Source organism: Porites lutea, chromosome 1 (genome assembly GCF_958299795.1).
Source record: "Porites lutea chromosome 1, jaPorLute2.1, whole genome shotgun sequence".
In the NCBI taxonomy this organism is placed as follows: domain Eukaryota; kingdom Metazoa; phylum Cnidaria; class Anthozoa; order Scleractinia; family Poritidae; genus Porites; species Porites lutea.
Window position 1 is genome coordinate 8,694,287 of NC_133201.1, and position 14,769 is coordinate 8,709,055.

The 14,769-nt window shown below is 41.6% G+C and overlaps 1 protein-coding gene across 1 annotated transcript in view; it reads left to right on the forward strand.

Annotated features, from left to right (window-relative positions):
* LOC140944265 (serine/threonine-protein kinase mTOR-like) overlaps window positions 1–13,753 on the forward strand; it is a 50,047-nt gene extending 36,294 nt beyond the window's left edge. Inside the window, exons 46-64 of the mRNA XM_073393399.1 lie at window positions 404–526; window positions 2,168–2,265; window positions 3,293–3,488; window positions 3,984–4,106; window positions 4,460–4,642; window positions 5,396–5,530; window positions 6,507–6,681; window positions 7,111–7,246; window positions 7,669–7,816; window positions 8,486–8,608; window positions 9,321–9,403; window positions 9,833–9,905; window positions 10,001–10,075; window positions 10,200–10,335; window positions 10,951–11,010; window positions 11,132–11,206; window positions 11,877–11,957; window positions 12,308–12,413; window positions 13,288–13,753. Coding sequence (XP_073249500.1) covers window positions 404–526; window positions 2,168–2,265; window positions 3,293–3,488; window positions 3,984–4,106; window positions 4,460–4,642; window positions 5,396–5,530; window positions 6,507–6,681; window positions 7,111–7,246; window positions 7,669–7,816; window positions 8,486–8,608; window positions 9,321–9,403; window positions 9,833–9,905; window positions 10,001–10,075; window positions 10,200–10,335; window positions 10,951–11,010; window positions 11,132–11,206; window positions 11,877–11,957; window positions 12,308–12,413; window positions 13,288–13,303 — 2,145 coding nt within the window. The 3' untranslated portion in view covers window positions 13,304–13,753. The remainder of the gene's footprint in view (window positions 1–403; window positions 527–2,167; window positions 2,266–3,292; window positions 3,489–3,983; window positions 4,107–4,459; window positions 4,643–5,395; window positions 5,531–6,506; window positions 6,682–7,110; window positions 7,247–7,668; window positions 7,817–8,485; window positions 8,609–9,320; window positions 9,404–9,832; window positions 9,906–10,000; window positions 10,076–10,199; window positions 10,336–10,950; window positions 11,011–11,131; window positions 11,207–11,876; window positions 11,958–12,307; window positions 12,414–13,287) is intronic.
* The last annotated feature ends 1,016 nt before the right edge of the window (window positions 13,754–14,769 follow it).

Sequence of the window (14,769 nt, forward strand, 5' to 3'; positions counted from 1 at the left end):
AGTATCCTTCCACCTTGGACACAGGCTGGGGCTAACTATCTTGCAAAGATACCGCCTGGGAAAGAAAGACTGGGGACCCTACTTTCCGAAACAGCCAGTCCCAACAATTTGAGACTGATAACAACGGAAACAAAAGGAATATCGACCAGGAGAAACGTAGAATTGATCAAATTTGCATTTGGAACCCCATGACTACCGGATTTATTATGTAAACATTGATTTACGCCATCAGTATGGAATTTCTGTCGCTGACTCGCAGACGTTCCTCCTCGCTTAACGTACCTCAGCTGCGATGAGCGAGGAGTAACGTCTGCCGTTCGCAGGCTGAAATGACCAGGTCTACGAGGGCGACACACTTTAGAAGGTGACGTAGCGGTTTGGTTTATTTGTTCTCTTCTATCAGGCGTGGCATGCTTGGGCATATATGAACTTTGAAGCAGTATTGTATTACAAGAATCAGCAGTCAGGAAACGATGGAAATGGTAATGAAAGCATCTTGAGGACACCTCCAAGCAATACCTCCTCTGTAAGTTCATGTTTGTTTACAAGGCTATTTTTGTTTGTTTGTGTATTTGTTTGTCTGTTTTCTGTTTATCTGGGATAAAAGAATTCGCTGGAATTCACGTTTTGCTGGTTTCTATTTTCTAGCCGTGATGTTCAGATCTCAGTTGTGTGTGTATATTGATTGCTTGAAGTTCAGAACCTTATGGTACAATGTTTCTAACTTTACGAAATGGTTTTTTGTTTTTTGTTTTGTTTTGTTTTGTTTTTTTTTTCTATTATATTTCGTTTCTACCATTTTCCCTTCTGTTCTCTGCTTTCACCGCAAACCCATGTCAAAGTCTCCAGATCATTATACGTTTCCTGGGAAACTGCTCACCTACCCCTCCCTTAAGCCAACATTAACACGTACTTCTCACTTAATGCAAAACGTTGGATTAGGGGAGGGTAGGTAGGCAGTTTCCTAGGAACGTATGATCCAAGTTGCCCTCCTAATCGCCATTTTATGACGTTTAAGTATAGGTCTTCGGTCCCAAGGATGGATTTTTCAATAAGAAGTAGTGAGAAGTGTCTGTTTAGTATTGGCAGGCAGTTAACTCCAATATTCTTCTTCATAAAACAGTTTTGTAGGCCTCGAAAGGAAAGGGGCCCGTTACAGTCAAGTTAACAAAATTGGTGACTTCTTGGTGTTGCGGATGAGTGCAATCACCAAATGACGTCATACCAAAGATTTAAACGACATTGAACAATACGCAAACCACAAAGCAAGAGAGTGGAACCTCCATATAACGAAGGGCCAAGGGACTGGAAAAATTTGTTCGTTATAATGAGCTTTCGTTATACATTATTCAGCTGACAATTTGGTTCCCTTTTCTCCTTTCTCTTATCGCACAATTATTGACTGTTTTTCTTTTATCGAAAGAACGGATCGCTTGCACTTGACGTTAGCTTGTTTGTTTTGCATACAACGCCGAACGAGCCATAGAGCGTGAAATTTCACTTAGCAACAATGTAACTCTGAGCCAATCAGAATTCATTCGAATGTTCTTCGTTAGTTACGACGCGCGCGAGCGCTGCTTTTGCTTTGAAGCAAAAAACCCTCGCATTTGACTGCACTTTTCAATGCTGTAGTTTTAAAAAGGATATGGCTACGGATCTTGATCGTGACTAATAAATATTCATGACCAAATTGGGACCAGAGAAAAAGTACGTATAATCGAGGTTCGACTGTATCGAGAGGTTCTTTTCCTTATATTTTACTGTTGCTGGGGTAAAGAAAATTGTTCTTTATACTGAAGACTTGGTTATATAGAGGTTCGTTATATCGAGGTTCCACGTTCTGTGCCTAACCAACAGTAGTTTCCGCAGTACTAAGATACACACAGAAAGTTTCTTTATATAGAGAGCGTATTGAGAAAGGCGACCTTAATTTGAAATCAATAGGTATTGTCTTTTTATTGTTTTGTTTGTTTGTTTGTTGTTTTTTTTTATTGTTTCTTGCGTTAATAAAAACTAATAAAAATGATCAAGGTGAAACAATAGCTTTCACGCGCGGCAAAGTTCAACTTTTCCGATTAATGCTTTCCTATGAGATTTGCGGTAAGTGCTGAATAGACGAGATTGCTAACTTTCCGATGATAATCTTGATTTCTTATCTTTGTTGTAGGTGGTGAACTCCGTTATTTTATACGCTGTGCCGGCAGTGAATGGCTTTTTCAAGTCCATAGCTTTGTCCAGCGGCAATTCGCTTCAGGATACGCTGAGGTATGCATTCGCAACTAAATAAGCGAGGAGCCTGAGCCGAGTTAGCTTTCGCAAAGACCTCTGGGATCGTTACTGTGGACGCGCCGGTCAGCTGTGGGCCGATTGTTTCATTTGTCCCAGTAACAGTACCAGAAGTCTTTGCGAATGTTTATTCGACGCAATGTCCTTCTCGTTTCTTGAGTGGTGAATTGGTACTTCTCATCGAAATTCTGATTGGTAGAGAGAATGCTACGCTTCCTTGTTATATATTAGAGACCTTAAGATCGAGGTTTGGTCATTTTACTGCAAACGACAAACTGCGGTTTGCGGTTAACGGTTTCACGTTACCTGTCTGCCCATATTTGGGACTTAAGTTTCGCGGGTGGTAGCTCGCGGCTGCCCTGTTTGTTTTCATTCATCCACTTACTTCTATTTTAGCTGAGAAACTGTCCTCAAAATTACGTTTTTTTGAAATAGAATTCGACAATCATTAAGCAAAAGAGTTCTAAAAAGTCGTACTTCTTCTCAAAGGTAGGTTTGTGATGTTTTAGGGTGCAAAAACCTTGCGGTAAATCACTTACCTCTGGAGCGTGGTCTAGCGGTACAAACGCGAACCTCAAACCGTAAACCTGACGACAAAGCCCTGGAAACATGACTTCTTGACGTTCGCGGTTCGCGGGAAATGCCGAAATACCTCAATGTTAAGGTCTCTATTACAAAACCTTTAACCGCGGCAGGGTTAGCTCAGTCGGCAGAGCACATGACTACGGGGTGGAGGTCGAAGGTTCGTTTCCCGGGGCCGAACCAATACGCAGGGTTTCAAAAATAATAATTGAAGAATGAAGGTACTTCCTTTGTCCTTCAAACGGCTAGACTTTCGCATGGCTTAGATGACCACGTGAAATAGCAGTCCCGTCCCAGTGGGAGTGTCAACGACTTCTTAAGTACTTTTTGAGGTCCTGTCGTGCCCTGCGCTTGTTCATCTGTGATTCTGCGCATCATTTGTACACTGTTTTGCTCACTTACGTATGCATGGCTTTATGGTCAGATTGTTGACGCTGTGGTTTGATTACGGCCATTGGCCTGAAGTTTATGAAGCTTTAGTTGAAGGGATCAAGACTATTCAGATAGACACTTGGTTGCAAGTCATTCCTCAGCTGATCGCCAGAATTGACACGCCTCGTCAACTAGTTGGACGACTTATCCATCAGCTGCTTACAGACATTGGCAAACATCATCCTCAGGTACTGGTCTTGTTGTTGTTGTTGTTGTTTGTGAATGACAGTCACGAAATCAACAGTGGCGCTCTGGAAGACAAAGAGAAAAATGAATTAAAACAATGTCAGTACTTAGAAAACTTCATAACACATTTAATTCTCAAAACCGCTCAATGCATGATTCACCAAGTAGTTTCCTTGTTTTATCTGCTTCCTTTCCCTCCAGCGGCTGAAAATCGTTGCTCTCCAGCTTAAGGCTCCATGTTAGTGTTGCTGGGTTCACTCACGAAAGTGAAAATTGGCTCTGTTTTCCCACCCTCTCCCATGCCACTTTCCACTATGCTTCCATCACCTGCTGTTGTATCCTGAGTGGGGTACAGCTGCTGAGTTGTATCAAAATTAGCCTGCTAGCAAGCTCTCCGTGGCCCCGCAGCCAGAGCGCCCCGAAGAGCTTGCTAGCAGTTGAGTCTAGGAATAAACAAGTCAATATCACTGATTAACTGTATTTCGGTCTCTGCGCAGGCCTTGATATACCCATTAACTGTGGCTTCAAAATCAGCGAGCAGTGCTCGGAAAAATGCAGCAAATCAGATTCTCAAGAACATGTGTGAACACAGTCATCAGCTGGTACAGCAAGCAGTTATGGTAGGGTCCTTTGCTTGTTTCTTCGCTCTATGTTTCATTTAGCCATTATACTAACGACGACTGCATTCACATGAACGAAAAATTATATGAATCGATCTACGTTCACAACTCCGATCGCGAGCAGTGTACGCGCTCTGTTAAAAAGGCTTCCTGTGATACGTCATCTATTAGTAAATCACCGTCTTAATACTTGCGCTTATGATTTGAATTCTTGAGTTCGCTGGGAACGGTGAGCGGTAAAATGGCTGGCTTGAAGCCCACAGAATCTCTCCACGGTCTTCACTCTAACGATGAGATCGAATGAAAAATGTACTTTTTTGGAAGAATGTAGTTATATTATGAGATTATTGTAGGTCAGCGAAGAGCTCATCCGTGTCGCCATCTTGTGGCACGAATTATGGCACGAAGGATTAGAAGAAGCATCCAGGATGTACTTCAGTGAAGGAAATGTGAAAGGAATGTTCACTGTATTAGAGCCGCTGCATCAGATGATGGAAAGAGGTCCACAGACGCTCAAAGAGACTTCCTTTAACCAGGTTAGGTTGACACCATTAATTATAATGGTCGGTACTAAATTTGGCACGTTTTAAACATACTTGTTAGCCTTCGACTGACGTTTCCAAAGGTCATAAGCTATTTTTAAGAGTAGTTGGCAACAATTCATTTCTCATCTGTTAGACCATTCTATTTTATGCTTAAATCCAAACATATACTGGTAAACCCTCGTATGGCGAGAACTAATCGCGCCTTTTACAAATAAAGTACAAGTTACTTCAGTTACCTTCCAAATGAATCAAGCAAGTTGGAAATAACAGCCAAAACGTTTGGAACTGAAAATATGCACTTTTAGTGACTTCAAACGAAATGAGCTTTCACATTGACCTATGTGGTCCTTTACACGTTATTTTTTGCCCACTAAATAATGTAATGTCACAACCAATAGCGACATAGACGCTTAAAAAAACAATTTATTTCAGGTAAGAAATGAAGTTTGCAAGTAAAACTTCTCCACTGACAACTAAGTGCCGGATCCAGACTTTGAGATAAGGGGTGGATGGCGGTCATCCAGACCCTTAGATAAGGAAGGGGAGGCGGGGGGGGGGGGGGGGGGGGGAAGGCTGTTCTCCAAAAATAAATTTTCGGCCCTTCGGACTTCAGTTTGGTCTAAAAACAAAGGGGGGCGGGGCCAGGCCCCCCGGCCCCTCCCCTGCATCCGCCACTGCAACTCTGGTATTGTGGCAAGCCACTGTTTTGACCTACTTGGTTTTCTTTGAATCAATTTGTAACAGGCTTATGGTCGTGATCTGATGGATGCCCATGAGTGGTGTAAAAAGTATCAGAGATCAGGAAATGTGAAGGATCTGACGCAGGCCTGGGATTTGTATTACTTGGTCTTCAGAAGAATATCCAAGCAACTTCCTCAGGTAACCAAAGATAAACTTTTGAATTCATAGAGTGCAAACCCCGAAGGGAAATTAAGTAGCAGTGTGTTATTTATTGCGGGCGACCGGAGGGGCCCACAATCCTAATCTCCAGGTTGCTGTGAAGCAGGCGCGCCACTATGTAGCCAGCATTTGATTGGACTTCCAAGAAGAATGAAAGGAATGCATAGAACGGGATCTGATAACGTGCGTTTGAACCTGCTATCGCCCGTCATCTTATCATGGTTGTTTTGCCCATCTTTAGCGTGAAACGTACGTAGAACGTTTCGACCTTCGGTCGTTGTCGCCCACATCACTTAACCACTGGTTCTTACTTGAACAGATAAAGAGGTTCATGACTTGGGTATTGACTTGGATAGTGACTCGAAGTTGACATCAGCCATCTGTTTGCGTAAAACAGATTATTGTTGTTAGACCTTAGCCACATTTGCTCAGAGTAAAGTGATAAAAGAAATCGTGTAAACGTTAAGGTGGCCGGTTAAATAAAAGATATTCATTTACCTGTTGCACTATAGTCGTTACACTTTAAAAGTTGATGTAACTGTGAATTTTCGCCTATGAAATCCGAAAATGAGATCAGCTGATTAGTAATTTCTCCAGGACATTTCTTTTACTTTGCTCTGCGATACGATTAATCAGTGATTAAATCTCTAACTATTCATTTGGGGTCTAATCTCTTGCCTATTGGCTGTTGTGAAAGGTGTGACAATTGGCTGTTGTTGTCAGAACTGGCGGAACTGACCCGTCTAGACCTGTCTACTATTAATCAGGTCTATTCAGCCCAATAAATTTAAATTTTCTGAATAGTATAACCGGCAGTGTTACGTTTTTGTGCAAATTTCGCGAAAAGATTAATATTTCATTCTCAATGACTGGTTCGACCAGCCAGTTCGAACGTTCGGTAAGTGCTTCTGTTATTCACTTGAAAATTTGTTGAGTTGCTTTATTTGTGTTCCAGTTGACCTCCCTGGAGCTTCAGTACGTATCCCCTAAACTGCTGATGTGCCGTGATTTGGAACTAGCTGTTCCTGGAACATATGAGCCTCATAAGCCAGTCATTCACATCCGACATGTGCACTCCTCGCTTAACGTCATCACTTCCAAACAGAGACCAAGAAAACTCTGTATCACAGGTAACTTGGATGAATGCAGAGAGATTTTGTTCGCTGATTTATTTACTGCTGACACCAAGTCATGCGAGTGAATTTAGCAAGAGTGGTGGTTCACCAGTCACACCGGCCATCAACTATCTCTTATACTATCTCCCCCGACCTCCATGTAAATCGGCATTGCAGCCTGTTTAAGCGTTTTCGTCTTCTCGTGCCTCCCCTCCCTGAGGGCTCCTTATCTTTCCCGAAATGGCAGAGTAGAGTAGGGGACCCACGACTTGCACTCGATCTCCCTCTATGAGGTACCTACTAGCTTCGAAGCCAACTTCGTATGTTTGCGTCAAAAGATGGAAACAAGACTGCAAGCTGATGTTAAGAAGGCGCGACTCTTAATTTCTCTAAAGCGGTCAATTTATACTTTTCAGTTACCTTAATTGCTTTTTGTTCACACAGGCAGCAATGGTGCAGAGTTCATGTTTTTACTGAAAGGCCACGAAGACTTGCGTCAGGATGAGCGAGTCGTACAGTTGTTTGGTTTGGTGAACACCCTGCTTGCGGGAGATCAAGAAACATCAAAGAGACACCTCGGGTATGTCTTTTCTTCAATTTGGTTTTTATAAAGTCTGCCTTGTCCAATCTTCTTTGTATATAACAAAATTAGTGCCAAGGCATTTTAGGCGGCGCGGTCCATTCTGAAGTACTTATTGTAAGCAAATCTGACAAACCTCTGTTACTATAAGCAATTCGAAGGCAACATCTACTAAGGCAAAGACATCACATGTTGACGGTTGTGCTTGAACAACCTTTATGCTGGTTTTCAAATTAAGCATTCTTATCTATTTACCTAAGGCTAAAGCGTTTAAGCAAAAGTTTGAGGAAATAACTGAGCTACAACCGCTAGAAGAACGGAATGCTCCTGTAGATTAAGCTGCAGTGATTGAGCTCAAGTCAAGTGCTTTATGCTAGCTTTGTTGTAATTATGACTATACTCGATCTCGTCTACTGTTTTAGAATTCAGCGGTATGCAGTTATTCCACTGTCAACGAACTCAGGTTTGCTTGGATGGGTGCCTCACTGTGACACACTGCACACGCTTATCAGGGACTACAGGGAGAAGAAAAAGATACTACTCAACATTGAACATCGCATCATGCTCAGGGTAAACCTTTTTATTAAATAAATTTTGAGCTCTGATGTCCTGTATTCTCATTTCCTTTGTGATCGCGTAGTATCGAAATTTCTAGAGCATATTTTTGATGCTTTCGTCAGGTGAGACTACACCTGCAGATAACCGGATATCTAGTGTTTTAATATGGAACGGAACAACCATTTTCCTTGAGATACGCTGCGCTCACTCGTGAAATATTTTTCAACACTCGAAGAGAAAATTTGGTATCTCCAAGCGGCCATGTAATTTTCTATTTATTATATAAACACCAATGAACTAACAAACCATTTCACTTTAATAGTTTTTTGGTGTGAAAGGCGCTATTTGTTATATAGCCATAGCAACGGTGATATTTTCACATGTGAAGATATCAAGTTTTCGCGCGAAGGCTCACCTGGTTTTTCATTGGTGTTTATTTAATAAAGATCGTTACTAGCCCAGTTTATCCTCCAGGCAGGAATTGGAGTCATAGGCCATAGGGGTCTCCTAAAAAAACTTGTAATATTGTATCAAGAGCTACATAATGGGGCAGGTATCCATTACGTAGAATGAATTCCCCATTAACGTACATATGAAAACCTCTGAATTATACTGTTAGAAATGATGTCATCACTCAAACATTCTTTACGTAGTAAAGTAGTTTGTGTTTCTTCCAATCAGATGGCCCCTGACTACGACCACTTGACGCTAATGCAGAAAGTTGAGGTGTTTGAGCATGCGCTCTCGAACACTAACGGGGATGACCTGGCTAAGTTATTATGGCTGAAGAGTCCAAGCTCTGAGGTACTCATCAGATCGAAAACTGTTTGTGTGTTAATTTTTGTCTGTTAGGGTGGTGGGCGGCCAAGGGTTTTCCCTTTTTACATCATTTATTTTTTTTCATTTCATTCATTTCCGTGATCCTTACTGAGTATATAGAAGAGTTATCTTTTCAGTTCGTGTTGAGGTAAAAAGGCATTGCCTAAGTGGTGAGCGTCTAAGAAGTATTCTTGTCGTCCTCCCCTCCTAAAGAAGAACAAACCGAGAAAAACATCAACAGCAACAAGTGCAATTTTAAGATTGCAGTGTCCCATGTTTGGTTTAAGCTGGACGTTCATCTAAGGCCAAGGCCAAACGTCGAACTTTTCATGAGATGAACTAAACTTAGTGAGTTAAGTTCGTGAAAAATTCGACGTCTGGCTCTGTTAAGTTCGTCTGAATCTGTTTGGTTCGTCCAACACGTTCTACCCGTCTGCTTCAGACAAATAGAACATCTTGAGATCGTCTCCAGGACAAACGTCGATCTTCACATGCGACGAACTGAACTAATAAATGAGAAATTCGTATGATAATGTATATGGTTAGACGCGTCCTAAGTTCCACGTCTGAGTCCCAACAGACAATCTTAACTTAATGTAGGTCGACCCAAATTAGAGTTTGGTTCGTGTCATGAAAAGCTGGACGTTTGGCCTAGGCCTTAGTTGGCTGACATGTGTTGTTTTTCTTCTTTATGAAGGTTTGGTTTGATCGCCGAACAAACTACACTCGATCACTTGCCGTAATGAGTATGGTGGGCTATGTTCTCGGTCTGGGAGATAGGTAAGATCTGCAGCTTACTTGTACATACTCCACTATCGTTCTTTTTATTCCAACAAGTAGTATTTCAGAGCATACATGCTGGCTCTACTAGGCCTCTACCAAGGTTTCCGTGGCTGCTGTTGAAGTGGTGAGACTGTCTCTTAGAGCTGTATCTCATAGGACTTGTCGTGCGTATTTACGTAATCAATTCAAAATTTGTCACCTCTCCTCGATCTTTTACGAAACCTCGAACTGGACGAACTCGAACAGGGCAGAAACCGGCAAACATCCCTGTATTTAGGGTAGCTTTCTACGGAGAAACGACTGCTTATGGGAGAACATATTATTTCTTACCGTTAAGTAGAAGAAACGCAAACGTCTTCCGTCCTTCCCTAAGTAGCGTAATCATTTGAATACATTCACTCTTAAGCCTTTCCCCCTTTTTTTCAGACATCCCTCGAATTTAATGCTGAACCGCTTGAGTGGAAAGATCTGTCATATCGACTTTGGTGACTGTTTTGAGGTATGCCTCTGTTTAATTCTCGTCTTTGTGATGATATGGCTTGTTTTACCCCTCGTTCTTTCCAATTGTTCTCTTGTTTTAATGTTTTAATTTAGGTTGCTATGACAAGAGAAAAGTTTCCCGAGAAAATTCCATTTAGACTCACAAGAATGCTGACAAATGCAATGGAGGTAAGAAATTTTTTGCCCGATTTATGCAGTATAGAAAGTAAATTTCCAAGTTAACCGTACGTGATATTTAAGTCGTGGAAGGTATTGTTAACGGTTTTGTCCTTTTAATCTTTTTCTCCTTTAGGTGACTGGCATTGATGGTAATTACCGAATGACCTGTGAAAGCGTTATGCGTGTATTGCGTGCCCACAAAGACAGCGTGATGGCCGTGCTTGAAGCTTTTGTTTACGATCCTTTGCTGAACTGGAGACTGATTGATTGTAAGATTTAGATACACTTGTATGGTCCCGTTCCCTCATCTTCTCCTTTGCAGTTCCTTTTGCAACATACTTTTTTGCTCAGTGAATTTAAGTCATATTGCTTTCGCGGTAAAAGGCTTCCGTGGTTTTGAAAAACTATTTCCCGGCAGGGAAGTATAGTGTATGTTTTAATTCGCAGTCATCCGAAGAGCATAACGTTTGTTATGGAGTACCGTAGGGATCCCTTCTTGGGCCCTTGTTGTTCATTGTCTACCTCAATGAACTAGCGAGTTGTGTAAAATATTGCTCAGTAAATATGTACGCTGACGTGACAATAATTGGTCAAATGGTACACCATTCCCTTCCGAAAAACTAACCCGAATAAATTGTAAAGTTGATGCTCACAGAAAAGCAGATACACTGCGCAACTTCTAAGATATTTCTTCGCAAAATTTCACGGGACCTCAACGGTATCAAACCGTCTAAACCCCTGTTTTCAGCAAATGTTGAAAGAATGTTGAGATAATACTCTGACCGCTTTTCCGGGTATCCCATTAACGAAACCAGTCCGGAATGTATTGTCCTCAATTTTCACTGAAGTTAACCCACGTCCACCTTTTTGTCCTTTCTCCACAGCGACTCCAAAAATCAAGCGTTCCAAGGGACGGTCAGATACGATCTCGGATGGAGGAGAAGGTCGGTCCTTAACGAACGTTATTTAATGCAATTATTATTTTTAGATATTTTTTACTAAGTTCCTTTTCCGCACTTTTTTATTAATTTTTATTAATTTTTTTGATTGTTTGTTTGTTGGCAGATTTATTGGAAGGCGTTGAAGTCAACCCTGAAAGACCTTCCAAGAAACAATCTGAACACCACATGCCATCTTTTGGTAAGTACAAACAAGAGGCACTTAGGTTTAGTTTTCCTTTACCCTTTGTTGATGATCTTGTGTCATTTCAAAGTGTTTATTGCCCCTTCAATTTCGTGTACCTTCGTGTACCCCTCTTTAAAAGAGAAGGGCTTGTGAGAGAAGAAAACACTGAAAATAAAGAGGAATTAGGAGACCAGGTGAAAAGTGGATTCAGAGGGTCGTCCCCTTTCCGATAACAACAGCGGTAGGAAAAGTTGGGATGGGAAGAAGTGGTACCAACGGTCAGTGCAATAATATATATGCACTCTATTTGATCGTCAAAGTATTAAGCAGTAAAGTACTAAATAATTATTTAGGATACTATTTTTTACGTCTACAACTGGTGACTGACCCGCCATTTCACTTGGTCACCCGAGCCGAACGAAGGTCAAGCCGCTTGCAGAAGTGCAAAGGGAGTACCTTTATTTCTGATTTATTTCAAGACCTTGAGTATTGGTCTGGCCCAGGGAATCGAACCCGTGACGTCCCGCTCTAAGATCAAGCGCTCTAACGAGTGAACTAATCCTGCCGTGGTTTGGCAGGATCAGCTTTGTCGCAGTTCGTATTTCTAGCGGACAACATAAAGGTGGATAGACTATTAACTCATTCAGGGTAATTTTCTACCGTGCTATTTCTTCTTTTCTTGCAGAAGATGACAGTGGCCATAAACCCGAGGCACTAAACAAGAAAGCTGTTGCTATTGTCAATCGTGTTAGAGACAAATTAACAGGTAAATGCATTGTTTTGTTTACGTCACTAGGGAAGGTTACAGTCTTCTACACCGAAGACTAGACCCAGTTTAAGAAGGGCGGAAGGGCCTGAAATGCATAAGTGTACTCATGTTTGTTAAACTCTGCCGGATTTATTGGCTTGCGTTAAAGACACTGTGATTGGACTGCTAGGGCAAGATAAGGATGAGTTCACGTTCTCAGACAAAGTTCGAGTGCTTTAGTGTCAGACCAATCAATTCCCTCAAGTCCGGGCTCCAATCCTGGTAAGCAATAGAGAAAACGGATGGCTCTGAGGTGAAAACTTCAATTCTTTAGTGTTCACGCACTTGTTTATTTGTTTGTTTTCTAGGTCGCGACTTCACCAGTCATAACAACCTTGATGTGACAACACAAGTTGATCTGTTGATTAAACAGGCCACCTCTCACGAAAATCTCTGCCAGTGCTACATCGGATGGTAGGAAGATAAAGAGTATTACACGTCTGCTAGATCAGCTTATCGTGACTTGTCGGAACCATAAAAACAGCATTTTCGTTTTCGTTGCGACACATGCATAATAAGCATAAGCACAGACAGAAGGGCGACATCATTCTTGTATATTCACCAGATTTCAAATACGTCATCACGTTTTTATGATTGCTAACATGTCAACTATCAACATTCCACTTCTAGCAGTGTGTGGGGTGTTTGTCACATGAGCCTAGTTTGATGTCCGTACCTCACACCTGTAGCTCAGCTGTTAGCGTCAGGCTAGACTACAATGGAGGTCAAAAGAGATTGGGACATTGTGGAGAAACACTCCCAAGTAATTATTGCATAGGACTATGCTCCTAGTGACAATTTTTTTTTTTTCATCTACTTTGAGTTCATCCCTTCATCCCACCCATTTTGCTCAACATTCAACATTGTTTGAGGAGGGAGGGAGAGGGTCGCTATTTTTACTGATATTAGTAGTCCCAACACTTCTGACCTCCACTGTAGTTACGAGAAGGTCATAGATTCGGCTCCTGAAAGGGGAACTCAGTATTGAAGTGAAGTCTGTGTCACTGACTGAAAAGTATCATTATCATAAGCGAAAAGATGCTGGTGCATAGAGGTTAAGGATCATCTTAAACGTTTTTTCACTGGGAATAGGAATAGGTGTCCCAAATAGTTCACATGGTTCTTACGTTCGGACTTACCTAGTATGGGCAAGGCTATACTGAACTGAATATTTTGGGATTGTAACATCTTGTTTGCTCCTTCTGCATTAATACCTACCTTATGAATACATTCAGCGTCGTAAATGTTTTATTTTTCATTAACTTATTTTATTTGTGTTCGTCCTCAGGTGCCCGTTTTGGTAAAGTGTTGCAGAAGAATAATCCTGCGCCAATGATACAGTGGAAGAATTCTGGAACTGTCAGAATCTCATCTCATACGGAGCATTATAATAGCTGTGGATGGGGTGGGGGGGGGGGGGTTCTAGCCGCTTGAATTTTTTTTTCCGTCTTATTTCCTTTTTGACGAATATCCCCCCCCCCCCCTGCCCCCATAAGTTTTCTAACGGTCCGTCCCTAAATGGCTGTCGAATACCGACGGTGGACAGATAAAAAATGCATAAAACGAAGATCTTCGCTCCGAATCGCCGGACACACGTACAATTTAGCAGTTCTCTGTAAAAGTATGGAATCTTTTGTACGATATTGTAAACAAATTTGTGAATAGGTTTATGATTTGAAATGTAATTTTGTGAAGATCTCTTCTTTGCAATGTATGGTGAAAATGAATAAACGTTGAAGGGACTGATACTAGAATGGCTAAATTAGTCTCTGAAAGGATTGAGTAAGTTACGAATTTGTATTGGTTCTTGGATTTACGTAGTATGGCATGTCACTAGCCGCCACTTGCGTATTTCCCATAATACACCTTGTTTGTCCCACAGCTCTAAAAAATCTCATACGTCATCGATTGAACTAACCAGACGGCGAGCTACTCTATGTATGACGCAGTCTTTGGAAGGTAAGTTACCATTCCATTGCTAATATTTCTCTGCTTTGTGTATGGTTCATATGTGCATGTAATGTACGGTTTTATACCTTTCGTAATATAATGTGTCCCCTCCAATCGTGTCATTATCGATCGGTGAGGGGTGTTGCACAAAGCGCCATGGTATTATACGATATGGCACGATGCGGTGTGTTATCGTACGTGTATGTTATTGAACTACATAATTATTTAAAACGTTATCGAAAAAGCTCGAGAAAAAGTCTAAAAAATATGCTTCATTGGGCTTGTTTACGAAATGTTTTCGTGAGCAACACTGGTCTTTATTAAATGTTGGAAACTTCTAATTCACGCATACCACGCATAACCATCAATGCACATCTGGCCGCTGTTAGTGCGCTCGCCACAGTTGTACAAGTCTCCACCAAACCATACTTGGAATTCTTGCCCAGAATACACGGCCAGAGGAGAAGGAAGGTTGTTAAATTGAAGAATAGAAGCGTTAACAGCTACTTTGTCGAGCTTGTATGAATAATATCCACAACCCTTGCCGTCTCCTCGATATTCTGCGAGTTGCAGAGCAGTCTTGTTCGCGAACGTTATGATGGTCCCTAACTGTTTGTCCCCATACGTGGGATGTGTGCATCCCCAATATGATGCAGGCGCACTTCCGTGACAGCGTACACTACCATGCAAGTGGACGAGTTTAAAGGTGTAGATAGATCCGTTTTCTATGATATTGAAAGTCCCGTATGAGTCACCTCCCGCTCCAAAGCATATGGGTTCATTATTGATCTTTTTCCAGTTTACTGAAAAAAAGGAGGCA